At 46.0% G+C, this 27879-nt stretch overlaps 1 protein-coding gene across 2 annotated transcripts; it reads left to right on the forward strand.

The window, feature by feature from the left end:
* On the forward strand, positions 1 to 27879 carry SMYD1 (SET and MYND domain containing 1; the record flags this gene model as incomplete). Of its 2 annotated transcripts, XM_080343160.1 has the most annotated exons (10): positions 1 to 137; positions 11722 to 11898; positions 12592 to 12805; positions 14735 to 14865; positions 16782 to 16820; positions 19243 to 19435; positions 23055 to 23147; positions 24330 to 24493; positions 26051 to 26219; positions 27721 to 27879. In XM_080343160.1, 10 exons carry the CDS (start codon positions 1 to 3, stop codon positions 27877 to 27879), a joined length of 1476 nt encoding a protein of 491 aa, XP_080199286.1. The 2 variants fall into 2 exon arrangements, with proteins under 2 accessions (XP_080199286.1, XP_080199287.1); XM_080343161.1 differs by lacking the exon at positions 16782 to 16820.

Genomic DNA, 27879 nt, shown 5'->3' on the forward strand with positions numbered 1-27879 from the left:
ATGACCAGAGGGGGAATGGAGTCAGTCGAAGTGTTCACAACTGAAGGCAAAGGCAGGGGCTTGAAAGCGCAGAAGGAATTCTTGCCCGGGGATGTCATCTTTGCGGAGCCAGCCTATGCAGCCGTGGTTTTTGATAGGTAAGAGGAAAGTGCTTGTAAAACACAGGCTGAAAGTCGTCTCGATGCAAAATTTCATCTGGCTGGGCGGGTGAAAGTTTGAAAGCGTCTGGACAGCATCACAGGAGGGTGCAAGGGGAAGTCTTCTGTAAAGACGCATTCACAGCTTACAGGGAATGTCCTTCCCTGGGCTCAGATCAGCTTTTTTACTTTTAATACAGTGCAATCTGTTTCCAGGATATGATCTTGCAAGGTGCTCGGTGCCCTCAGCTTTTACAAATGTGGTGAAAGTTGCGTGTATTCAGTGCCTCACAAAACCAGACCCACGTTACACTCCAGTGAGCTGCCAGGACTTAGTGTAATTCAGGTACGGCAATCTCAGATGGATTTTTCTGGAGCCTCCTGTGTATAATGTGTGATAGAAGTGAGTTTTGTTGTGCTCTGCTCATGTGTTACCAGCTCCCAGCTGCACACACAGATTCACTGTCCGCTGCCTTCAAACCTGAAGCCGGTGAGGATCTGCAAATGATCTTGTTTCTGTTAAAGTGATTTTATATTTATAGCTGACTGATTTAACCGGAGACAAGGTTTTGCTTTCACTCTTGCATGAGACTGGTTTTAAAGTTTTGTTCACACTGATGTAGCCAGAAACTGAATTTTTCTGCTGCTTGTTTCAAAGACAAACATCAGTCAATCAACCTGCACTGCCGGTGTGTCTGGTACATGCCCACTTCTATCCTTCAAATCAGTGCAAGATTCACTTAAACACCCTGAAAGCTAAAAGACACAAAGAATCCATTTCCATGTTAATCTCTTACGGGATAAATCTAGAATAAAGCCTCAGACATGAATGGAATTTGTTCAGCCTTGTAAGAGAGCTTAGTCTAAACTTTTAAACCAAGGAGCTAGACGTCAGCTGAAGGTTTCATTCTGGGCTTAGGAAGTTTGTAAGCGTTCTTCAAGGGCATCATGGTGAGTCCTGAAACTGAATTATTTGCCCCAAACTACCAGTGACTTCAGTGAATGTTCTGCACACAAAATAGGGCGGTGAGTGATTCTGCCTCACTGAGCTTTCCCTGATTGATTCAGCTCTGCGAATGAAGTCTGGGATGCAAGCAGAGCTCATGTTGTTGCTTTAATCTGGATCATCTTGTAGCTGAAGCTAATTCGTGATACTGTGTGACCTTGCAATAGCAGAGAATTGGAGATTAAATGGAGAGAGCAGGAAATAAGGGGGTTTTGTGTTTTTCATTCACTTTTTCCTTGCCTTTGTACTATCAGTGGGTAAACATGTTCATGAGTCTCTACAATAGCAGCAATGACATTTTCTAGTTGTATTCTAATACATCATTGCAAGAGCTCATATTAAAAATGTTACTTTTTATTTTAAAGTGTTAAGTTCCAGAATTCTTAACGCCGAGCCCAATTACAGTAGTTAATGATGAAACCATCTCCTTGACATGCCCTTTTAGCTTTGGTGCTTTAGTTTCACTTCTGTCACTAGCTGGAATCTGGCCGTGATGCAATGTTTGCTTCAGAAGTGCTTATGGACAATATTTTCTTCCATATGTTTTATTAAAAACACTAACTGTCCTTTAAACCATTGAAAACATTTTACCTTTTGATTACTGGTTGAGAATTTGTTTTCTTCTATGTGAAATGTTGCGAGCATCAGGCCCAGAGTAGAGCTGCCCGTGGCGAAGAACTACAACCTCACTGCATTTTCAAATGTCACGGTGTAATGTGAGATAAGGGGAGAAACTGTCACCACATCGGGCTCTCAGGCTGCAGACTTGTGTCTTAGGCTTAGGTTTCCAACAGCAAACCTCGGACGGGGAGAGATGTGCTTCCCTCCCTCCCCAGGCTGGGTTTGTTTGGCAGGTCCAGGCACTGAGCAGCACAGTAGTAAAGTAAACACATCCCTGCTCTCGACCGCAGAGGATGGGGATGGCTTCAGTCATTTTCCCTCTGCCTCTTTATGCTGCTGTGCAGTAACAGCCTCTTACCCGAGGCGCATTTAATCCAAAAGCATTTTATATAAGTGGTGAAATGTATTCCCAAAATCTCTGAAGCAGGTGGTGTCAACTAAATGCTCATTGACAGGTGATATCCTGGGCCTGAGATATATTTGGAACATACATTTTTTTGTGTGAAAACTGCTCTGATGCTTTTCACACACACACAGAGCTTTGGTTTTGAAGGTACCTTCTAATGTTGCAGGGTACTTAATTGCATAAACACTCATTGAACTGATTGCTATCAAAGAAGGGTAGCCTGGATCATTGTAGGACTTACAAGAATAAATCCACACTGAGCCATGGTGGCTGGTTTTGCACTGAAGGTTCTGCTGTTGCCTCTGCATGAATGAAGAGTCCAGTGAATCAAGAATCACAGAATAGTTTGGGTTGGAAGGGAGCTTCAGAGCTCATCCAGTGCCACCCCTGCCATGAGCAGGGACATCTTCACTCCGATCAGGTTGCTCAGAGCCCCGTCCAGCCTGGCCTGGGATGTCTCCAGGGATGGTTCATCCACCACCTCTCTGGCCAACCTGGGCCAGTGTTTCACCACCCTCAGTTTAAAAAATTTCTTCCCCATGTCTAACCTGAATCTCCCTTATTTTAGTTTAAAACCATCACCCCTTGTCCTATCACAACAGGCCCTGCTAAAAAGTCTGTCTGTATCTTTCTTATCAGTCACTTCTAAGTATAGAAAGGCCACAATAAGTTCTCCCCGGAGCTTCTCTTCTCTAGACTGAACACCTCGGTGTGAAGAGTCATGTGTTTTTCCCTGCCCACCAACAGACCTGTTTTGGTCCTAAAACCAGTGTTGACTCTACACCGTTAAAAAATGCCTCACCCTGCATTGGGAAACCCTAATTCCAGAGTCCCTCATCCTAATTCCATTCAACATCTTTGTCTCTTCCTGAAAACAGTGTGTATGTGTACTGTGGAAAGGCAATTCAAATATGAGTGATTGGTGGGCTTAATTTCTCAGCTCAGGTCCTGGTGACCAGATTTTCCACAGAGCTCAGCTTCCTTTGTGCACAAAGGGCACCACAGAAGCACCAGCATGCAGAGCTGGTCTGTACTTCGCAGCCCTTTGAAGAGCTCAGTCCTTTTGGAAACTTGGTTCCAGTGCGGGTGCTGAGCCCCTGAAATCTTGCCCATGATTTTGCTGTGGAAATCAAGTGATGGAATCAGGTGGCAATCGTGCTATAGTGGCCACATTGCGATGTGCTACGTGGCTGCATGTGATGTGGCGACACAGCAGGCAAAGGGAAGGTCTCTTCGTCAGATTAGTAGGAGCAGATCATCAGAGATACAACTGTTTTCTTGGGTTGGCTGTACTGCAGGATGGGAAGTGGGTTGTGTTTGTGCCCGGTCACAAAGATGCCAAAAAATGGGAGTTGTTACTTTTTCAGAAACAGGAGCCCCATAAAAACTGAACATCATTTGACCTTGTGAAGAACATAATTATGAAATGAAAAATTTGCATTACTTGCTGTAGGTGTTTAACTTCAGGTGTGTAAGCGAGAAACCCCTCCACAGGGCTGTTGCATAGCAGAAACTCTGAGGAACCATCAGAAGAACAAACCTTTTTGCCCCAACTGTACAGGGATCCAAGGAGCCTGGACAAGTAATCTCGGCATCCAGTGACAGGTGCTCACAGCAGAAAGTGGGGATACACCATGCTTTGGCCTAAAATGATGCCAAGGCCCTTTTCTGTGTATTGATGTGGGGAACTGCTGTAGTAATTTGGACCTGAGGCTGCCGCCCAGCTGCACTGTATGAATGTCTGTATGAATGTCTGTATGAATGTCTGTCTTTCAGCGGGAGGTTGAGTTTGAGGAGGTGTTGAGAGTTTTATTTTGCCAGGAAAAGGAGAAATATTTTCTTTGACAAAATGCTATAATCAGCCATCATACGCTCAACAAGTAAGACCCATTGATTTAACTGAACAAGATGATGTGATGGCTTGTCCAGCAACATGCTTTGGGACTCAGTCTGTGAATTAAGACACTCAAAACGAAGGTCTGCTATAAGTGTCTGTGTAGTGCTAAGGGCAGGACTCGGTGCTGTTGGCATTCAGTGTCATTTGAGATGCCCCAGGGTGTCTCAGACATCCTCTTAGGGCTGACAGGTACAAAACAGGATTTATGAGAATCAGGCCTCCTCTCAGGCCAGATGGGTGTCCCTGCAGAGCCTAAAATAACACTAAACCCCTGTGTCCAAGCGAGTCAAACCACCCCTAAGTGCCCATCATAATGAATGGAGGACTATAGTGTGCACCAAACACACACCTACTTTTGAGCTGAACATCTTTCCAGACTCCACTAAGTGTTTTGATGGGAACTTGGACACTGAGGGTACAGATGAGCCCATCTAGGTGTCTAAATTTGCAGACTGCATCCCACCCTGGAAGATCCTGAAGGTCACAGGGGCCCTGAAGGTCACTGAAGGTTCCCAGAGTCATTAAGGCTGGTGAGGGCTTGTATTCTTCAACCCAATGATGGTCACCTGAGCAGCGGTTTCTTACCTAGTGCCACAGACACTGAGTCCAGAAGTTCATAAAACTCAAAGTAAAGCTAAAGAAAGTTCCTATAGACATCAGCAAGCTCATAGTTTCTTAGATTTCAAGGCCAGGGTATGACTCACCAGGCTAACCCTGCTCACTGCAGGGGGGTTGGACAGGGTGACCTTTAAAGGTCCTTTCCATCCCAAACCATTCCATGATTCTATGATTCTAGAACCTTCTGCTTAACACACGGCCACTTGGTGTTGACTCCTGCATCAAGCCTGTTATCTCTACCTGAACTAGAGCAGGTTGTTTGGAGAGACAGTGAATATTGATTGAAAGAGGGTGCAGAACTCAATGTGATCTCTGGGATTTGTTGTTTGGATAAAGTGCAGACACACTGTCTGATCTGCATTTGAATCAGCCTCACTCTTACCAGCTGAAATAGCTCTCGGAAAACACCAGTGTTAGGCTTGCTTTGCCCTAAAATAGATACAGAATGCTGGAAATATCTCTTTTCAAGGGATTCTTTGACTTTGTTGGTGTGATTTTTGGATTAGCAAAGCCCCTGTGCATTCCTCGCTAACATTACCTCTCAGTGAAACTTCCCCTAGTGCTCTGCTTATGTGCTGGGGTTTAATCTTTCCCTCCTTCTTCTTCACTTTCTCTTTGAAGATCCCAGGTCTCCTTTCCTCTCTGCCACCTTCAGGCATTCCTGTCGCCTGGGCTCCATGTACAGTATGTGACCTTCTCCTCTGCCGTGTCACTTGGCTCTGGAGCCCGTAGGAGTTTACATTTCCTACAGGCATGGGGATGCCTGATATAAATCTCTGCCAACCTTTGTCAAGAGAAGGTTTGCTCTTTAACCAGCGGGGTTTGAGAACCAGTAGTCAAGGCAAACAGCATCATGTGGTAGAAAGCCATGATCACTTGAAGATCTGCTTGATGAGTGATCTGCAAATTGCTTAAAAACCTGAGATCATGCAATTTTTTGCTCTCCTTTCTGATGTATGAAGCAGGCCTAAAACATCTTCCAAGGGAAACGTGAGGAGCTCAATGATTGTAGCTGGGATGACTTATGGATACAAGAAATGTAAAATTTTCCATACCAGTATGACTCTGAAAAAATGAAGGAAGCAAATTCTTTTATACCAATAAAAACTGAGAGCTAACGTGATCATATTCACATTGTTTAAATTGTTCTGGGGTTTGATTTTTTATTATTGTTTCATTTGCCCAAAAGCTTAAATAAAACCTGTGAGAGAACCAAACTTTTTTAAAGGAAACTACATCCCCACCTCTTTAAAAAGAGGCTGAGAAAGCCTGTAATTAAAGACTAAAATTAAAATAGTCTAAAATTATTCCAAAATAAATCTGCTACTCAAATCAGACAAACTGGGATGTGCCATCCCTGACATTTAGAGATAAACGTACTAAGTTCCAACCCCCTTTTTTAAAGGACCAAAACGATTCTCATGCTGATAATTCACCATTACAGGTATCCTCAGTAGAAGCCAGATATTCACTCCTTTTCCTTTCCTTGCTGAAAGGGGAGGTGCATTTCCTTAGGCTGTTGTGTTTAATAAAGTGTTTCAGCCTCTCCTTTGAAAGCCAAGTTGACTTTGCTTTCATCTTAGGCTATTCTTATGTTGTCCTCTGTAGGACATTGAGGACAGAGATGCCTAGTCAGCCAATAATAAATATGGAGCAGGTGGACTTAGGTGTAAGTTAGGTCATCTGTGTGTGTCATCTGTCATGTACAGAATGGAATAAATTCACGTTAAATAGTTTGGCAGCTTCTCACCATGTCCATTAGCTATTCAATGAAATCCTCCTTTTATTCCTTTTCACTACAGCCATCTCACCTCGTTTTTCTAAGTCAGCAGAAGACCCTGCTTGAGTGGGCTCTGTTATTAAAATGGTTTTGTCTCTGGGACTTTGACTCTCATGCATACTTGGATATTTTATATTGGCTCTTGAATTTCAAAGCATATCTCCAGAATCCATGCATGATTGAAAAAGCCTCCATCTAATGAATGAAGAAGGAACTTTGAACATAAATTCATCTTTTAATCTTTCATCCTCTCCTATGAGGACAGGCTGAGATAGTTGAGTTGTTCAGCTGGAGAAGAGAAAGCTCCAAGGAGACCTTATTGTGGCCTTTCAGTACTTAAAAGGGGCCAATAAGAAAGATAGGGACAGACTTTTTAGCAGAGCCTGTTGTCATAGGACAAGGGGTGATGGTTTTAAACTAAAAGAGGGGAGATTCAGGCTGGACATAGGGAAGAAATTTTTTACACTGAGGGTGGTGGAACACTGGCCCAGGTTGCCCAGAGAGGTGGTGGATGAACCATCCCTGGAGACATCCCAGGCCAGGCTGGACGGGGCTCTGAGCAACCTGAGCTGGTGAAGATGTCCCTGCTCATGGCAGGGGTGGCACTGGATGAGCTTTGAAGGTCCCTTTCAACCCAAACTATTATATGATTCTACGATTCCAGATCAGTGAATGAGACGCTGTGAGTGCTGGATGGGAGATGACTGGCAGATGTTTGGGTTGTGCATGTCTCAGAGATGAGGTTAATACATTTCCTGTGACGGTGCTCAGGCCTCTGTCCTGGCGGGTCCAACAGATCTTAATCCATCTGAATCCAATCCAAGCAGTCACAAGAGCTATTTGTTTCTTCTGCTTTCACCAAGAGCCGTGCTTGCGGGAGCCATGGTTTAGCTGACAGTGCTGTTACCTCTTGCATTTGCTGACTGGGACATTGAATCATTGCTTTTGTGACTGTAGCTACATCCAGAATTAGTTGTAGTTGCGTGTCTCATCCACGTAACATCAGAGCTCGTGAGCCCCGCAGAGTTCAGCTGGGCTGACACTTGGGTGAGAGGCCAAGGAAACCTGAGGCTCCACAGAAAGTCATTTAGTGAGTCAGTCAGTGGCATCTGCCCTCCAAGTCAATCCTAAATCCCTGACCTGGCAAGGTTTTGAAAGGCTGGACACATCACTGTGCTAATGACGATCCTGCTTTTGGGCAGGGTAAAAAAAAGAAGTTCTCACTATGTGTGGAAGATGTCAATGAATGAGTGGCCGGAGATCACCCCAGAGGCCATGGTGTACATGGGCGCAGCAGAAAGCTGTTGTGTTAAACCAAGGGAAACTGAGTTGTGAGTGTCTAAGGGTTCAAACCTTCAGAGCTCCTGTGGAGGTACCACAAATCTCTCCAGAAACCTTCAGTGCCGCCTGGCCATCCATCATCCTGACCACATGGCATGGGCTGCTCTCTTTACAGGGGGAGAAAACTCCATCTGGGCTACCTGGAGCCATTTTGAGTTGTGACAGACACTTTCTAGGCCAGACAGAGCTTAGTGATTTCCACAAGCTGAGAGACTTGGTGACCTCAGGCTGCTCCCCCCATCCTTGGGACACTTTAACCATTGCAGAGGGGATGACGGGGACACTGGACCACTGCAAGCCTTTGCTGTCCTTGGTGTTGTCTGCCTCTAGAACAGATGGTATCAGAGCCTGTCAGAAGATCCAGCCCTGGGACCAAGGGAGAGACCCACTTTGCCATCCCATTTGGGGCGTCCGGCTCTGAGCACCTCCAGGACTGCAGGAGTTTGCATGGCCAAGCAGTGCTTGAACAATGTTTGGTGAAGATTTAGGCAACAGATCTCAAATACCTGTGGTCTCTTGATTTTTGTACCGTGCCAGGAGTTGAGCCCAAGCCTCTGGAGTCCTGGTAATGCACATTATCAATAACCCCAGTCTTCTTTTGTGAGAGATGAGGTATTTCTTATACCTGCCAGTCAGATTACCCTGTGAGTAGTTGTGTCTGCAGTATCAATACCACATGAACTGTTCCTTCACCTCCTCAGGAAGCCCCATATAACTTTTGGGGGTTTTTTTGTGCATTTCTGCCTCTCCTCAGAAACAAGGGCTTTCCAGGGCTGTTGGTGAGTTCTGCCAGCTGGGGTTCCTTTGGGAGCTCTGGGCACCCTATACAATAAACAGCAAAATGCAGACCTCACACCAGTATTTTTCCATTCTCAGAGAGCTGAGGGGAGAAAAGCCCCTGTTTGAGGACTTGGGTTTTGAGCACTTGGGTTTTCCTCTGACCTGTCATTCCTCTTTACAGGGAAACTTGTTTAACTGCCTCTTCTCTTTCTGACCACCCTCAAAACGCGCAGGCGGCAAGAGGGACCCCTTCCCCTGCCTGAGATATCTCCCCGTGCTTCCCAGCACAACGTATCCACGCAAGTTTTATCGTCTCTCAGCAATCCTTTGCCTTACAAGGAGTGTCATCTCTCTGCCCCTCTGACCTGACAGCTGACAGAGCACAGTCTCACATTTCTCACCAGCTCCCAGCTCTTTCATTTGACTTAATGGAGTTGGCTGTGTCCCCTTTCCCAGACACGTGCCCTCCACTCCCCGTTCCAGATGCTGATCTGGCGTTGTGCTCCCTCCCCTGCACAGGCACTGCCCACTCTCACCTTCCAAACCTCATTTTCACACGTGGTTTTGTCTGCTGTGGGTCTGTCCCTGCTCTAAATCAATGGCCTTCTGCTTTACATCAGTGGAGCTCTTTACCCTGCAAGAGCCGAAGCACAGGCTGGGTTGTGTCAGCAGCTCATGCAGCACTGCCAGAGGAATGAAAGTGCATTTTGAGTGTACTGTGACAGATATAAATATGCATATGTATTTATATATATATATATATGTAGTGGAGAGGCAGGACAGTTTTGTGGCTGGGGACTCTGGAACTGTGGGTCTGATTCCCACCTGTGGCACAGCATCTTCATGTGATCATCAATATTTTTTTATTTCCTTGAGCCTCAGTTTCCCCACTATGGGCTGTGTGTGATGATAATGTTTCCTTGGTGGTGAAGCCTCTGTGGTCAGTGAGCTTTTGCAATGAGGAGAACCTCCCTCCTCAGACCAGCAATGTCTAAGTGGTGGGAATTCAAATTCTCCTGTACTGTCAAGCCTGGCTGGAGGCAGAGATAAAGTGAGAGGTTGCATGGAGAAGTAGACAGCTGGGGGTACCAAATCAGGCAGTGAAAAGCCTTCTCTAGCAGCAAGGAGAGACTCCCAAAGTTGTTTGGGCAGGAGACCAAAGTGTCTCCCCCTCCTTCCCAATGGATTAAGTCCTGGGAGCAAACAGCTGGACATGTGAAAGGGGTTTCTTCTTGGTCTGGGGCCCTGGAAACTCTGGGAGGAAGGCCATGAGGTTAGACTTCTTCATCAGTGTCCTCTGATGTGTTCCTCCCCTAGCCTTGGTTATACTTACATGCATACAATCATAGGATGCTTCTTGGAAATCCTGTTTTGAACCCCCAAACAAGAAACCTGTTCCTTTTGAAAAGTATTTCCCAGTTATCCCCTGACTGTCTAACTCACAATTAACCTCTCAGCCAGTTAAACTGAAGAGCCAGGAGCCGGAATAGCTGGTTAGCAGCACTCACTGCTGCTGGCACCAGAGGCTTTTGAATTCGGAGGAGAAATCTGCACTGCTGGCCTGTCTGCAGGAAGGTTTTAAGTGTCCTGAAGAGCACAGCGCTAAAGCTGATGCTGGACTAAACAGGGAGGACTTCATGCCCTGATAGCAGGGAACATCAGGCACTGTTCTCATTATCTTTAATGATTAACGACACCCCCATGGGTGGCATATTCTGGGCCACTGACCAGCAGTGCATCATTGATGTTCTCCGCTCAGCAACACACCAGCCTTGTGCAAATGAAAGATCCCCTAATTTTATTAATAAAATCTTATGATGGTCATAAATGCAAGTACTGCTCCCTGAGCTTGGCATTACTGCCAGCTCACCCCATGTCCTACCCCCATCAGTGCCCTCGAGGGCTCTTGAGAGTTCATCTTTCCTCTGTCTTCAGCTGCCTGATGTTCCTTCAAAGTCCATTCATGCCTTGGCATTCATACTTGGGGATCTGCTGGACAGCTGGGAGCCTGCCCTGGTCCCTCAGATCTTCACTAATCCATGACAAGTATCTGTCTGGAGTTACTGGGACCAGAAGAGCCCCAAGCCCACCTGGTCCAGGGCTCTGTGCTGCTGTGTCCTGATGATGGACAGCCAGGAGACTTGTACCACGACCAAAGGAAGGAGAAGACATAAACCACTCTGTGATGAGAAGATCTACCTTGAAGGTGGCAGGTTTTTTTGTTTCCCCATGTGACTTCCAACAGAATGCCGCAAATGCCAAGTGCAATTCGTCCAGTACAGCCACACCTTTGGCCTAGTGACAAAAAGAAGTGACAAAGCTGCTTTGTAATCCATGGAAACAGATTTTGGTTTCAAGCAGCACAAACACAGGGTTTCCCTATGCCAGCACTTTGATCTATCAGTTTTCTTCCTTGTGCTACAGCTCTGGCCTGCTCTCTAGCAGAGCATTTCTGATGTACATTTTTATCCCCACACTGTGCCTAAGGAAAGCTTAGGACAGCAGTTAGGATGGCTCAGAGCTGTGCTCCATCTCACCCAATGTTTTCCTAAGTCTCAGGCATGGTGGCGGCCACTGCTCCATTTTGTGAGCTGGTCCATGTGAGGCTCAAGACAGCCTTGGTGCTCAGAGGGGTTCACTTCAGCCAAATTCAGAGGCTTTGTGGGCAGGTGGAGCTCTCAGGCTGGCTCTTTGCCTTTGTGTTCTTCTTCATGCTTGCCTGAGCCACAGGCTCATTTGGCATCTGCTTTCTGCTCAGCAAAAGGGTGGCTGGTGCATCAGCACGGGCGAGACAGAAAATAAAAACAGACTGAAGGTCCTATTAATTGTGGCAGTGCTGAGGAGGAGCAGATGGGCTGCAGACAACAGGGCTGGGAGCCGGGGAATGCTTTACTGCTGTCCTGCTTTAGAGAAAATATTTGCCTCTTTGGTGTAGCCAAACAGAAAAACAACAGCAGCGGGCAAGCACCGGAGGATTAAGTTGGGTGGGAGGATTCTCCATCCTCCCAAAAACTCTCAGAGGGTCCATCCTCAGTGGGTGTGGGGAGCCCAGGGATGCAAAGGTGGCAAGACCCTCACTGGGTGGAACTGGCCCTTCACTGAGTTGCGAGCCAATGTGTCCTTCTGTCCTTCCAGCCTGACGCATGTCATCTGTCACACCTGCTTCAAACGGCAGGAGAGGCTCCACCGCTGCGGCCAGTGCAAGTTTGCCTACTACTGTGACCGGACCTGCCAGCGAGCGGCTTGGCTGAACCACAAAAATGAGTGTTCTGCTATCAAAAGGCATGGCAAGGCACCCACTGAAAACATCAGGTGAGAGCTGGCCCCAGGTCCTGGCTCCCTGGCTCATTGTCAAGCCTGGGGATGGTGGGAGAGGACAGGACATCCCTCCAGAGTGTGGCAAGCAACTGCTGGGTGGCCTGATATGGATGGGGTGGCGGTGGGAGGTGGTTTGGGAAAAGCCAGGAGCATCCCTGAGCTGATGGGATGCGGACCTGGAGAAGCACCTGGTATGTGAGGAGGTTGTGATCCTCCTATTTTTTTGGTGCTGGGCCCCAGAAACTCTCCTGCAGTTGAATGTGGTGAGGAAAACCTGCCTGAGGTTGTTTAGGTGTGGAAAAGTGGGGAGTAGGTGGAAAAATGGAACAGGAGATGGACTCTTCCCCAATTTGTCTACAGGGTAGATTGATTTGGATTCACATCCTAATTTCATCATAAGAAAATGAATGAAATCCCCAAGGCAATGAGAGCTGCCATGGAGGGCTGGGGATCTGGAGGGTCTGTAGCACTTCTCCAGATGAGAACATAGATTCCAGAGCAAATCCCTGTGTCTCCCGTTCCTTCAAAAGCCCCTGGATGGTGACCAGCCATCAGCCACGCAATGTTGAGCCTGTCTCAGTCTGTCTGTACACAATTTTCCACCCATGATATGAATTTTGATGGCCTTTTTGGTCTTTATACTTGCACTGGGTGGTGGTTCTACCTCTGGTGCTCTCTCCTGGCCAGGCTGGCTGCCCGCATCATGTGGAAGATCGAGAGGGAAGGCAGCGGGCTGTCAGAAGGCTGCCTGGTCTCCATCGATGACCTGCAGAACCACGTGGACAGCTTCGATGAGGAGGAGAAGAAGGAGCTCCGTGCCGACGTGGAGAGCTTCCTCGAGTTTTGGCCGCCCCACAGCCAGCAGTTCGGCATGCAGTACATCTCCCACATATTTGGGGTGGTACGTCAGAGGGGTGGGAGAGCAAATTGTAGAGTCATAGAACAGTCTGGGTTGGAAAAGACCTTTAAGGGTCGTCCAGTCCAACTCCCCTGCCATGAGCAGGGACATCTTCACCAGCTCAGGTTGCTCAGAGCCCTGTCCAGCCTGGCCTGGGATGTCTCCAGGGATGGGGCACCCACCACCTCTGTGGGCAACCTGGGCCAGTGTTTTACCACCCTCACTGTAAACAATTTCTTCCTCATGTCCAGCCTCTTCCAGTTTAAAACCATCACCCCTTGTCCTTTTGCAACAGGTTCTGCTAAAAAGTCTGTCCTCATGTTTATTATTGTCCCCTTTTAAGTACGAAGAGGCCATAATAAGGTCTCCCTGGAGCCTTCTCTTCTCCAGGCTGAACAAACCCAACTCTCTGGGGCTGCTTTTAATTCCAGCTTCCTAGAGAAAGTCTCCAGCTGGCCTGAGTTGCGGGCAGCTCAGTTCAGCCCTCTCTTGCCCTTAAGAGGCTGGAGCAATTTGGAGAGCTAAGACTGGCATTTGCTGCAGGCTGTTTGAATTCTGCTGCATTCCACATCTGCATCCCTTCTGCACTGACACTGGGAAGCTGAGGCACAGCAAGGACAAGGTCTGAAACTTTTGATCGGTCAAACCTTGCAGGGAAGTGGCCCACTCAGCCCTGGGTGCTGCATGGTCATCACAAGTCCCACTGAGCATCTCTCTGCACCTGGAAGACTTGAGAAAATACATTTACATGTATTTTTACTAAATATACAGCGTGTTTCAGAAAGATGGGCCCAATTTGAAATCACTATATCTCTGCAACCATGAACTGCCCATGAATGAAACTCCTACAGTCCATACAGCAGGTGGAAGGAACACAGAGCATTTATAAAAAGGTTGCTACAACTTGATAACTCATTAAACTGTAAATTTTTGTGTAATTGTAACACGTGTGGGCCATCTTTTTGAAACACCATCTACTTAGGTTATAATTGAATATTGGAGATCTGGTTTAATATATATATTAATCCTTTGGTACCCACACCATAAAGAAGATCCAGTTCACTGGGCACAGGGAGACCCAGGTACTGGTGACTGACATAACTTGCCTGTGAAGAAGTAATGAAGTACAAATAAAGTACAGAATCAGTTAAGAAAGGAAATGAAACTGTTAACAGAGTGAAATAATTAGCAACTGAATTAATTATTTTCTTTGGTACATCCCATCGTATTTTCTCTTTGTAAATACTTCCTTTGGTCATGTTTGTGACTAAAAATTATTCCACTCATACGTGATGATAATAATGTGCCATATAGAAAAGTATAATTATTGGTATATATGTCATGCAAAACTAGCAATTCTGAAAACTGTTTGGGACTCGTTAGCAAACAGTAGTAATTGTGTTTTATAAGCTCTGTGAGCCACCCAGGAAATGTGTCCAGGTTGAATGCAGCTCACAAGGTTAATTTCTACCTGCCACCTGTTTTAATAAGTGTGAACTTTGCTTTCTGCCAACGGTCTGCTTGAGTTGCCTCAAATTAATTTTCCTGTGACCTTTTTCTGAATTATTTGCAGGAAGCAAATATTAATATAAGGAAACCAACGCATGGTCAAACCAAATTTATCTTAGACATCCCAAATGAATATTAACAGCAATATTCTGCAGCATTTACTCAGCCCAGCTCTGAGTTGGTCTATCTGCTTGAGTCCTGCATTGCTTCTCTTCTGATATTTTATCCCACCTAAAGATGTGGTTTCTGCAAATACTTTCTGCATTAACCTTGTAGGCACCCCTCCTTTCTCCCTAAAGCTTGGAGATGGGGTGCTCAAGCTACACCTCTTCTACAGGATCGGTGAGAATTGAAAAATCACGAATGAGGCTGGGTTCAGTTATTCTCTTTTAACATTTCATCCCACCTGTGTTTTGGGACTAGATCAGCTGCAACGGCTTTACCCTCAGTGACCAAAGAGGACTGCAGGCTGTTGGTGTGGGCATCTTCCCCAACCTCTGCCAGGCCAACCATGACTGCTGGCCCAACTGCACCGTCATCTTCAACAACGGCAAGTGAGTGGGTCTCCTTCCTCGGGCACAGTGGGGACATGTCCTATTGGGTAACTCAGCAGCCTCTGCTCACCTCGGTGTCAGGTCCCTGCCCCAGAAAATCTGTTCATTCTTGTTTCCTTCTCTAGCTCAGAAAAACCAAACTAAACCAAACTAAACCAAACTAAATCAAACCAAATCAAACCAAACCAAGCAGGGTTTTCTTTCTAAAGAGGATCTGTTTTCTCTCTCATTGTTGTTATTTTTAAACTTATCATCTGATGCACTAAAGAATACACTGGCTTTGATCCCAAAGCCAGTGAACCAGCAAAGATTTTTTCCCTCGTTTCTGCAAGTTTTGAAACCAGGCTCAAAATAGGAAGATAAAGTACTAAGTAGCTGCCTAGATCACCCCCTATATGAAAGTTTTATATGTAAATAATCAAGGAAAAATTACAGTTAATAAGTTATTAAAGATTATACCAAACCCACAATCGAAGAGCTTCTCATAATCAAAGTTTGTGACCAGCTGTGTATCACTCTCTGCTGATGTGTTTATAACCATTCCTAACACAACCCTCATCTTTGTGAGAGTGCACCATCTCTGTTAATCACTGATTAACTCTTTAGCAATGGGATCCTAGTGACAGTTGTGACTGTTACTGCAAACCGAGTCACGTGTGAGTGCAGGGTGCCCTAAGCTGCTGGCCATTCCCCAGTCCCACCCAAAACCTGTAAGAAAGCTTCTGTGGGATGTGTGAGATGTGAAGATGAAGTGAGAGATACCAGGATGTTCCAGCACAGCTCCCGGGAGGGATGCTCTGCACTTCCCAGCCTCTGGGCCACAGCAGATACAAACCGCTGCTGATCCAGCAAGTTGCATCATGTAAAAGACATTAACTGTGGGAAACTGCTTTCGAGAAACTGCACAGCCACATTATTTCATCCAAATTTTCCTCTAGGTCTTAAGATTTTACAAATTCACTATATTTATGTGCTATAAGTTAACCCCTCCCACCCCAGCCTCCCCTTCTTTAACTAACACGTTGCTTGTGCACTCCAGTTCTTGCTGCTGGTTTTTCTCGATAAAGTTATACCAGAGTTTCTCAATAAACTGGTAAAGGAGCAAAGAGAAACCAAAACTGCATGAGGATGAACCTTGTCCCGCGCTTGTTGGGAAATAGGTTCTGATCCAAAGTCAGGTTGGAGTCTGTGCTCTGATATCCAGTTGCCCCGGATCAGATCCATAGTGGGATGATGGAGAGAGGCTCCAGCCAGCCTGGGAAGTGGAGGAGGTCTCTAGCAGTTATAGCAACCTTGAAGTCTGAGTTTCTGGGAGGTAAGTAGAGGAATGGCGTTTTGTTTGCCAGGTAGCTTGCTGAAGCTCCCACATGTACCCTGGTAAACTTGACCAGCTGGTAACTGGACAGGTAAATTATGAAGTCTTTGTGTGGAAAGATGATGATAAGCCCCTGTTGTATGAGCTGAACTCTCTATTAGAGTTCAAGGCATAATATTGGACTTGAGGACTCATTAAACTCCTCATGCAGAGCACAGTCCCTGTTGTTGATAAGCCAGTTTGATTTCCACTTCAATCTGTGTTTCGAAGAGCACAACTACTGGTGTCAGTGGAGGCATTTCTGTGCAACAGAACTATCCCCTTCGTCCCTGCCAAATGTCAGAAGTGTGTTTTGCACACCCCCTGGCTGAGACCATTCCTAAAATCACAGTGCCAGGATGGTTCTCTGACAAATCCTCCACATCCCAGTGATGGGAAATTTGGTTATAGCAGCTTCAGGGAAAAAGTGAAGCTCTCATGCAGTGAATCACGAGCTAGGCACAGGGAACCCCTTTGTCCCAATGCCCTATGTGTGTACCCTTTTTCTGTTGTTGTTGTACTTGTACCTGTGCAAACTGCAGATGTTTGTTTTGTCTTTCAGTCATGAGGCTGTAAGATCAATGTTCCACACACAGATGAGGTGGGTCAGTCTTGAAAGCATCATCCTCCCCCTTTCCCTGTACCCCTCATGCCCCTGTTTAATGGAGAAGCTGCGACCAGCCTGAGGCTCTTCCTCTGTTTGCAGGAAATTTCACTTCCCGCATTTTCTGAATTGTAAAACCCCACTAAACCCAAACCTCACTTAACTCTGCATTTTGTAGTAAATTAAAATTATAGCGATAATACTGCAAATTTCCTCTTTGTCTTCCCACTCTCTGCCTTGCCTTCCTCCCTGTCAGTATTTCCCCTCTCCACTTCTCATTTCTCCTCCCCTGCCTATGGCAAGAGCATGAAAGTCAGAACAAGGTCTCGCTAATCTTGTACAGCCCAAAATAAAACCTTGCGTATTAGGAATGAGAAATGATTGCATTACTGACATACTAAATAGTCCACGTTTCTTCTGCAGCAAACGGTGCTCGTTGAATGTGTTGACTACAATAGTGATACCATGAGATGGAGGCTTCATCCTTTTTCATCATAATACTTGATTAATGTTTTACCTTTTAATGATGCCACTGTTACCTGATCTAGACTAAAGAAATCATGAAAATATATGAAAAAAAAAGTTCTCTGCTTAGCTCACTGCACTTGGTATATTGTAGTCAGTCCTGTTAAAGGGACACTGTTGTCTTGAAACTTTAATTTCAGGCAAACTTGTAATTTCATCAAATAAGATGTGAAATAATTAAAGTGCTCTTTTTCACCATTGACAATGCATTATAGATAGGACCATAAAAACAGGCGAATGAGTGTAATTTCTGATTAGAGTTGCTATTTTGGAGCAATTTGAGTTTGGAGTTATCAGGTTATCAGTGCCTGTGTGTGCGTCTTTCAAAGTCCTTGGTGCTCGGGGCAGACGCTGGGAAAAAGCATGGGGAGAGCTCAGTGTGCTGCTCTGGGCTGACAGTGTCTCTTTAACCGTAGCTTTTAAAATATGCCATGTGTTTCCAGTCTTATCTGGAATGCTGTCAATCCCCTCGACACAAGGGATGGCTGCTTAAAATACACCAACAGTGCCTGGGCTATCAGGGGCATCATAAAAGTCAGAGGCTTTGATTTTGCTTCTCTGGTTGCATGACTCCCTATAACGAGGATCCTGTTAAGTGTGAACAGGAATGTTTATACATGTAAACCTTTCTGATGGGAATTGCTCTTTTTTTCATGCACTTTCTCCTGGAATAGCAGGTTGCACCTTTCTCTGTCTGGCATTATCCTGTTGTTGCGATATAACTAATAGCTGCCCTTTGTGATGATGGCATGTTTAGTGAAAAATTTGGTATTAAATATGCTGTTGATATCATCTGACACCCAGAGAAGGTCAAGACCAGCCTCAGAGAGTAGTTTTCACAGCAGCTTTTGTACAGCTGAAAGGCTCAGATGTACTGAAAGGTTTTAACGGGAATCACAAAGGAATTACAATCCCTTTGCAGAAATATGATCACGCAGAAAAAGTCTTGCCCTCAACAGAAGACTTATTTTTGATGCACCTGGTGAGATCTTTGGGTCCTATGCCACCACCTGGCCTTTGGTGAGACCTTCACTGGGTCCCATCTAAAGCCTCTTGTGTTCAGGTGGGAGCCAGCAGGTCCTCCCAGGTCCATCTTGTAGTAGGAACAGTTTTGAGTGTCCGTGTTATTCAAGACCTTTTGCGAAGAAAGACATGAGAGCAAGGCAGGTGCCAAGACCTGGCTTTCCAAAAGCCTGACATTAAGGACTTGCTGTAGATTTTGGTTTAGTAACATAGACTGTCGATTTCCTTGGATTTAATATTAGCAATATCAGGTCAAATGGGCTATATATAAAAAATATACTATTTTTAAAAAAATGGTTTCTAAGCCTTTATGTAGAGATGCACGAACAGGGTGAGGGAATCTCTAACCAAGGACCCAGAGTGAATGTGCCGTAACTTTTCCAAGTGAAAATGATACCGAAAGCAGACCAGCTTGGTTTCTGGGAGTCTAGCCAGGGATGTGTGGGTATCATGCAAAGCAGTACTTAAAATAAGACCCAAAGTCCAAACTCAGCATTTTACAAGGTTCGTTGTGTATTTCTGATCTCAGGGTTTTCTTCTGGTGAGATCTACTGCAACATAATAAAACTTTATGCCTAGGTTCAGCCTCTACCCAGATCAAATAATGGGGCTGTAATCTGTTTATAGGTCAGACCCTTACGTGTCCCTGCCAGGGACTTGCAGAGGGGCAGGAGAAACTGGTGTGACTGTAGTTTTGCTCTGTGTTCAGTTAACCAGACTGCTGCCCATCTCTGCATTTGCCTTTCTGAAGAGTAAGGGCTCAGCCCTGCAAGGCAGGGGCAGGTCGCAGGATTTGTCCCCGCTGGCTCTGTGGTTGCATCTTCGCTTCTGTTGCTTCTCCAAGATCATATATTGTCTCCTTTGCACCCAGGATTGAGCTGCGGGCACTGACCAAGATCTCTCCAGGGGACGAGCTGACTGTTTCCTACGTGGATTTCCTCAACGTGAGCGAGGAGCGGCGGAAGCAGCTGAAGAAGCAATATTATTTCGACTGCACCTGCGAGCATTGCAAGAAGCAGATCAAGGATGACCTGATGTTGGCGGTGAAGGAGGGGGAAGGCAAGGTATGGTTTGTCCTGCTGTGTCCAAACCCAGAGGCAGCTGCATCTCCTCCACCAAAGGCATCTTTGTGTTTCTGTGACTGTGGTTCCTTCGCCAGGGGACACTCTCAATAGCAAGAGAGTCAGATCTTGGCAGAAGCCTAACCAGCGACAATGTGAAAAATGAGAACAAAACTGAACCTTGATCGACCACACCAATTTGAGCCCACCACACAAGGCCAGTTTAAACCCTATCATGTAACATATGTGCAAGTTTTTTTAACTGAAAAGAATTCAAAGTTTCGAACAGCAGAACAGAAAATGCGCTGCAGGTAGTTCATGGTGACGGGACTCAGCAGGGTCTGCTGAAGCTGTGTGGTTTGTAAAGTGTGTACCGTGTGTCATCACATGGGCTCTGGGCAGGAGGGAAGCCTGAAATTTCAGTCCCTCCTTACAAAGGCCTGTCACAGGGAGTTTCATAGAATAGTTTGGGTTGGAAGGGATCTTCAAAGCTCATCCAGTGCCACCCCTGCCATGAGCAGGGGCATCTTCACCTAGATCAGGTTGCTCAGAGCCCCGTCCAGCCTGGCCTGGGATGTCTCCAGGGATGGTTCATCCACCACCTCTCTGGGCAACATGGGCCAGGCTCTCACCACCCTCAGGGACAAAAATTTCTTCCCCATGTCTAACCTGAATCTCCCCTCTTTTAGCTTAAAACCATCACCTCTTGTCCTATAGCAACAAGCCCTGCTGAAAAGTCTGTCCCTATCTTGTACCATTGCTTGACATTTCTCTGTGTGTTGCTGCTGTGGGCAGACTGACTGTGGAGATTTAACATGTTGCACCTTTCATTTTTAAGTAATTTGTGTTTTCCTTGGAGGTCTCACAAGTCATCGGGTGGGGGGATGTAAGTCTATGTCCTGCTGTTGGCAGTGGGATGTGTTGCTTGGCCAGTGGCTCCAGTTTATGAGCACGCTGGTAGGTCTAAGAGTTTGTTTTTGGTTCCTCTGCCCAAGGATATAATTGCTCATTTTTTTTTCTCTCTGTGGCACTGTTAGCTTAGGAGGTTTCTACTCCTGCAAGCTTTACAAAGTGTACAAGGGAAGACAAGACAAGGCACGGCAAGAACATTTTAATGTATTATCAGGTCATTGAGTTGCACAGTTACCAGAAAACCAAGCTTAGTCCCATGACTCTTTTTTCATATAGGTGGCAGTCAGGAAAGGCTGGATATTGCAGAGCAAAAGTCTGTCCTTGGGAAATGTTTGGAGAAATAGGATCAAACGGGTATCAGGGAGCTCCCATGGGAAGTAGGACACTGGGCTAGATGAAACTCTTTGCTTGTAGGGCTCCCCACTAGTGCAAAAGACCCTGCCAGACAATCCCATTACTAAATTGCCAAAACTTCATCTTAAAGCTAAACCTTGAAGTCCCTACTTCTAATGTTAACTATCCCAAAGTTCAGTCCTCTGATGCAGAATAATTTTCATCTGACTTTCTGTACAAGTATTTTTGCATACCTCTTCCAGTGGATGGCATAGAAATATCTCAGCTCTCATTCAGCACCTGCTATCAAGCCTTGACCAAGCAGTGAAATGCACTTTCCATGAGCATTAGAGGTGCCCTACAGCATGCAGTGTGAAGATGTGCACTTTTGGGTAAACGTCCTCCACAATCTGAAGTACTTGTCTAGAAAAAGCCTGTACCTATGCAAGGTGCATGATTTCAGATATTGAAAATACACTCCCTCCACAGACAATAAGTATCCAGACTGACCTCACCCGCAGAGCACGTTTTCTGGACACCGGCTGTATCGCGTTTTTGGAATTCAGGCAGCGCTCGCAGCTGCGTGGAAAAAGTGCTATGAATATATGCAAGACTGACAGCTTACATCCTCAACAGCCGCTCCGACCTCCTGTCCTCCACCCCTTCCAAATAGTAGCAAAGTTCCTATTGTTTATAATGGCAACAGGCTTAGGGAGTCTAGTAAATGCAAGAGAGGGTTTTTATTAGACAAAGCTGCTGCAGAAATGCTGGTCAAAGTACCTATTCTAGGAGTCTTTACTCAGCCAACATAGCGATGTGATTTGCCCTGACATTAACATTGCCTTTGCACACTAGGACACCCTGCATGCTGGTCCAACAGCTGCCAAAATCTGATTAGCTCTGATAGCTTTGGCCTAATAATATAGAATAATGAATCATAACACATATATATGTATCCATAAATAGATGAGGGATGTATTACTCTGAAAAGCTACTGGTTTTGCTTCCATACTAAACTTTCAAGAGCTGTTCACAACTAGCTGAATTTCACAGATTTCTCAGAAATCTGATTGACCAGCTGTGAGAAAAAACCAGCATCACAGGTCCACAGACCTGATTCCAAATCTTTGTTTCCTTCATTGCAACGTTGGGTCTTTGCTTTTGATCGGCACCCAGAGGTCCCTGTGCTCCGGCTCCACCGTGTGTCTCCAGACCAGGCTCTTCTGCAGGCTCCTGGAGTCACACGACTGGGAGCCAATTGCAGATTTCCCATTGACCTAAAGGAAGGCTGCGATGCTAGAATAGTTTGAAAACGCAAATTTGAAAGGCTCAGAAAAATGGAAGATAAATGATGGTGCTGGATATAATAATACTATATTTCAGCATTAAATGGAGGGAGAGGAGGCAGCTAATTAGGAGCTGGTTAATGTTTTGCCAGGCATGACTAGATGTGCATCATGCTTTCAAACACATGGTGAAAGCCAAACTTCTTTCAGGGGTGTGGGAAAACTCATCTCACTCTCTGGATGTGGCTGAAATCTGAGGTCAACCATCTTGTGGTGTTTGGACCTAATGACAGCATTTCTCAGAGTGGGTGACACTTAATGATCTTTGCTGTCCTTTTTCACAGAGCTGTCATTCAGAACCCTCATTTTACAGAAATCATAGAATAGTTTGGGTTGGAAGGGACCTTCAAAGCTCATCCACTGCCACCCCTGCCATGAGCAGGGACATCTTCACCAGATCAGGTTGCTCAGAGCCCCATCCAGCCTGGCCTGGGATGTCTCCAGGGGTGGTTCATCCACCACCTCTCTGGACAACCTGGGCCAGGGTTTCACCACCCCCAGTGTAAATAATTCTTCCTCGTGTCTAACCTGACAGAGGCTAGACATTTCCTTCAGGCAACTGCACTGGGAGCACCTGATACACACTGATCAGTGGCTTTCACAGCCAATGTGGTGTGTCTCTTGAGACCTTTTGGTGTCTCTTGAGACCTTTTGGTGTCTCTTGAGACCTCCCAGTTGCAGGGCCAATTCTGTTGCTTTTCCAGAGGAGAGAAGTGGAGGGAAGAGTCGAGGAACCTGGTTAATTATGGATGCCAGATGTACAGGGTCACTACTCCGATGAGCAACACCCTTACGAAGTCAGCAGCACCTCTCAACTTGGTAGCGGGACCATCTCAGCCCAGTCTCAGGCAGGTCTGAGGGCACACTGGGATATACAGCCAGTGGTAGGAAGGTTGCAGGTAATGTGAGAGGCATCTCATTGAGCTGATTTGGGTTTCCAAATTGCAGAACAAGCATCTCTTCAACCAAGTTATTTTGGCATGTATCAGGCAGTGCATTTTCCTCACTGGTTTTCCTAATGTTGTCCCCAGCCTTCTGCAGAGACGGTGAAGGAGGTCATCCAGTTCTCCAAGGACACGCTGGAGAAGATCAGCAAGGCCCGCATGGAAGGACTTTACCATGAAGTGAGTCCTGTTGCTTTCGCTCTCTTGCTGTATACGGATGGCCAGGGAAAGCTTGTCCCGTCCCTTTCCGCATTAGTTATTTAAGGATGATAAAAACCCCCATTGCTGTGACCTGATTATCCCCACATGCTTCCAGCCTTGTTAGCAGCTCAAAATGCAAAAGCTGACACTGGTTTCTGTCCTCTGTAAAGCACAACTGTGTCTAAGACAATGTCGCAGACTGTTTTCTTTTGTAGTGAGGATACAAGGAGATCGCAGTGACTTCCAGCACCTCCGATTGACACCAGAGTTGAACCAAGGGTCTTCTGGGCAAAACCCATGAGTTACTGGGAAGTGTAATGAGTCAGCTCTGCCAGGTGGCCTCAGAAAAAGGAGGACAGCGGGTTTGGGAGAGGGACAAGACAGTCAGGACGGTTGCCACATTGATCCGTGGGTTGTGTTTGCCTGTGTTGGTCTCCTCTTCACCTCCTGGCTTCTGCATGATGTTCATTTGCTGACTGCTGAGGTTGGGTGTGTGGTGTGGGAGACCTGTATCCCACCTGGAGCGCAGATCAAAGTGGTGAGAGAGCTCAAGTCAATTCTCCCTTTCCTCCTATTTTGCTGACTCAGGAAATATTTAGTTGTTCTCTTTAGAGTGTAACAGCTCCAGGAAAACACTCCAGGTTGAGCAACAGCCTCTGGGTTTGAGCTTACTTGTGAAAAGGTTGAAGTCCTCCAGAGCAGAGATCTGGATGTTGTGTCAGGGGTCAGACAGAGCAGTAAAGCATGGGACAGTACAGTTGCATGTCTCCAGCCCCATGTGGTCATTAAGAGCATTTATTGCATCAAGTGCTTGTAGCAGGTTGAGTGGATGGTGTTGAGGTATAAGAGTCCTGTAGGCACTTGGTCTCTGACAAAACCAACCTCCTGGGGTCTTTCTTCTCCTGAACAGTAGACATCTGTTTTTCCCCATCAGTTTTATGAATGCAACCCTGGGATAAAAAGCTCTGAGCACCAAACATTTGACTATGCTCATGTTTCCTGACACATCAAAGCATATTCCATCGCCTCCAACCTTCATGGAGGCTGACTTGGCCTCTGGGACTGGTATGGACTATGCAACCCACAGGGCTTTGGTGTGACAGCTGTGGGGCCAAAGTTGCTCTGACTTTCCATTCTTCTCCCTCTTTCCCCCGGGCACAGGTTGTGAAGCTGTGCCGTGAGTGTCTGAAGAAACAGGAGCCTGTGCTGGGGGACACCAACATCTACCTCCTGAGGATCCTCAGCATTGCCTCCGAGGTGCTCTCCTACCTCCAGATGTTTGAGGAAGCAGCTGACTATGCCAAGAGGATGGTGGACGGTTACCTGTATGTCTGTGCTCTGTTTTGGGCAGTTCTCTCTGGTTATGCAATGTTAGGCAGTGTGTTATAGGAATAATTTTCTTAGTCTGCTCCCACCAGGGCATTCAGATTGAGACCTGATTATATCACCAGACCGTTCCTAAATGCACAAGAGCTCCTAAACACCTTGATGTACTGAACTGTAACCAGCAAATGGCTTGGGTACCTCTTTCATTGACCTCTTTGTTTTGTCTCAGAAGCATCTCAGGGCTGCCCTGGTAGCAAGACAGAGCCTGGGTGTAGGACAGAAAGGCTGTCACTGCAGGAGATGGTTCTCCTGCACCCCGTGAGAAGGGGGATCTGCAGAGAAAAGAGAAGCTGTTGTCAAATGGCTGTCACTCAAGATAACCCTTCACTCATGAATAATACACAGATTTTTGTCTTGGCTAATTAGTATGCACAAATTCTGTGGTAAAGGCTTGGTGAGAATAAAGAAATTCAGGCTTAGTTCACATAGATCCAGGGCGAACCTCACAGTAAAAATTATGTACTTTATTATTACTGAGGTTTTACTACAGGACTGATGTTTATTAATTAGAAAAAAAAAAAAAAAAAGTAATGGAAACCATTTTGCCCATGGGTTACCCAACAGAAGAGAAATGCCAATTTTGTCATTTCATTCACCCTCCTAGTGAGACCATCTCATTCCCATCGCCTGCCTTTTTGGTCAGTTCTATCCCAAAAGGCCTGGGATATTTTTTTCTTTGTCAAAGGGGTGACAGAGTCTGGAGTGAACCCTCCTGGCTTGCAGGCCTGACAAGTCACTTCGTGTCCCAGCCCTGGCACTTAACTCATTCAATGACACAGAAGAAATTGCTTCCCCTCCCCATTTCTCAGGTTCTCAGTCCAGAGTAGGGACGGCAGTAATTTCCTTGAAGATCTGCCAATTCAATATACCAAATACGCCCTTGAAGGCAGGTTTTCAGGTAAATCAGCTTCTAATTTTGCCTGAGCTTCTGAAGTTGGATGTAGAGGCCAAGATTCATCCTGCCCACCTGGGGTACTGACTGTAGGGGAGAGATCTGATAGTCCCTGGAGGCAGAGACACATCTCTGGAGGGTGAGATAAACATTTCTGGAGTTTCTGGAACCACCCATTTCTCTCCCCACTTTGAATGAGAAGCTAGTGTTGTTACATTATCAATTTAAGCACTTTATTAAGTGTCTGAAGTCAAGCTGGTCCCATCTGGGCTGTTGGGTCAGATCGGGGTTGTGTTTGTTTCAAAATAATGTGGAATGACAGAGCTTGGCTTTGTCCTACCCAGGTGTCCAGCGTTCCACATTCACAGGTTGTTCATCCTCTTTCACAACAACTCGTGTCCTCAGATAACCTGTGTCCTTGTGTCACTCTTGCCCCTTTCTCAGCAGGGCTGCATGTTTGTGTGGCACTGAATGCAACAGGCTCTTCACTTGAGTAAACAATCTGCTCTTTGGCAAACATATCACATCACTGGCAAACATTTGGGAGCCCAAATCTTTCCTGAACTAAAATTATTCAATGTTGTTTGTTTGTTTGTTTATCCAGGAAAATATACCATCCCAACAATGCACAGCTGGGGATGGCCGTGATGCGGGCAGGAGTGACCCACTGGCACGCTGGTCTCATCGAAGCTGGGCATGGCTTGATCTGTAAAGCCTATGCCATTCTCCTGATAACCCATGGACCTTCGCACCCAATTACCAAAGACCTGGAGGTAGGTGTCATCTCCCGTGTTGTTTCTGCTGTCTGTCTGGGCAAAATTACATCCAACCTGTAGAAACAACTCATATGTAAGAGCTGAGAGATATATCAAGTACTCACTGCTTCTTAGTAGTGCTGTGGTTTTCTCTAGATTATGTTACAGTCTGATGAAAAACATATGTCCCTTCCTATGGGGAATTTTAATCCCTGAAAAATAGCTTTTATCCTGCACCAGGACATACATTACAAATGGCCACTAAGCTCCCTAGGATGGAGCCTCTCATTTTTCCAACAGCCTGATTTTGCTTCACTCAGGTGGAGATGACGTTACAATTTGACTATATCAAATTGTGTGTGGTGGATATTCCCAGTTTACCAACCCCTTTCCTTTATTGGTATCAGTTTTTCTTTATTCACCACTTCCCAGTCCCTCTGAGCTGCGATGTGTTTTCTTCTCAAATGGCTGACAGGTGTATTTCCCACCTCACAGTCCAGAGCTGCAGATCCCAGGGAAACACATCTGCTCAGCTATGATGAGCTATTTACAATGGCATCTATGGATCTATAATTTCTTTAGCCTTTAACTCACCTGATGTGACCTGTTGGCTTTATAGCATTCTCCTTTATTAGCCAAAAATATCACATGGTACCAAATGAAATCCTTTATTGATGTCTAGTCCCTGGTATAGCAGAGCTATAACCTTTACTAGTGCAAATTTATATAATCAGAAAAATGAGTATCTAGCACCTAAAGCAAACCTGTCTGTTGACCGTTTGCCTATATATAGAACAGTCCGAGACTCCAGCACCTCCGTTTGTGTATTTTGCTTCCCACTTCAGGAGGAAAATAGCAGATATATGGCACATGCTTATCTTTGTTCTCCTAAACTGAGGGTTGAATAAACTCACAGACAGGCATAGAAAGTTTTCCTAGAATCCCTCCTGAGCCTCTGCCATAATGCAGCACTAGGAATGACTCTGTTCACGGTGAATCCTGGGATGCAGGGGATGCAGCTGTGACATGGCCCAAGAGGTGCTGAGCATCCTGCTCCTCTCCTGCCTTCTCCCATGTGAGTTGAGCCCCACCCCGGTGATGGATCACACCACAGGTCAGGTCCAGCACAGGAATGGGAAGCAGAGTCATTCAGCGTCACCTCTGTGTCCTGCATTAATTTTGGGAGCATGAGGCACCCCAACAGCCTGTGGAAGAGCTGAGTGCAGGAAAGGCCAATGTCTTCTTCACCTTCATCGTACACAAGCAACCAAGTTTGAGGAAGTATTTTGGTATTTGTGTCCAGTTGGCTTTGGACTAGATGATCTTTCGAGGTCCCTTCCAATCCCTAACATTCTGTGATTCTGTGGTCATGCTGGTGGGACACCTAGGTTAAGTTGAATCAGTCATCACACGGCCTAGGACAACCTTGAAGGACGGTCCCCATTTTTAGGCAGTGCTTTTATTCCCTTGTTTTGAGATGCCCTGTGTCACAAGTTTTGTAACCTGTTGTGTCCCTCAGGTCATGCGTGTCCAGACAGAGATGGAGCTGCGCATGTTCCAGCAGAACGAGTTCATGTATTACAAGATGAGGGAAGCCGCCCTCAAAAACCAAAAGATTCAAGTCATGCCTGAACCCAACAATGAGACCTCACCAGGCCTCTTCCACAAGAAGGAATGA

Source organism: Nesoenas mayeri (assembly GCF_963082525.1).
Source record: "Nesoenas mayeri genome assembly, chromosome: 4".
NCBI classification, from domain to species: Eukaryota; Metazoa; Chordata; class Aves; order Columbiformes; family Columbidae; genus Nesoenas; species Nesoenas mayeri.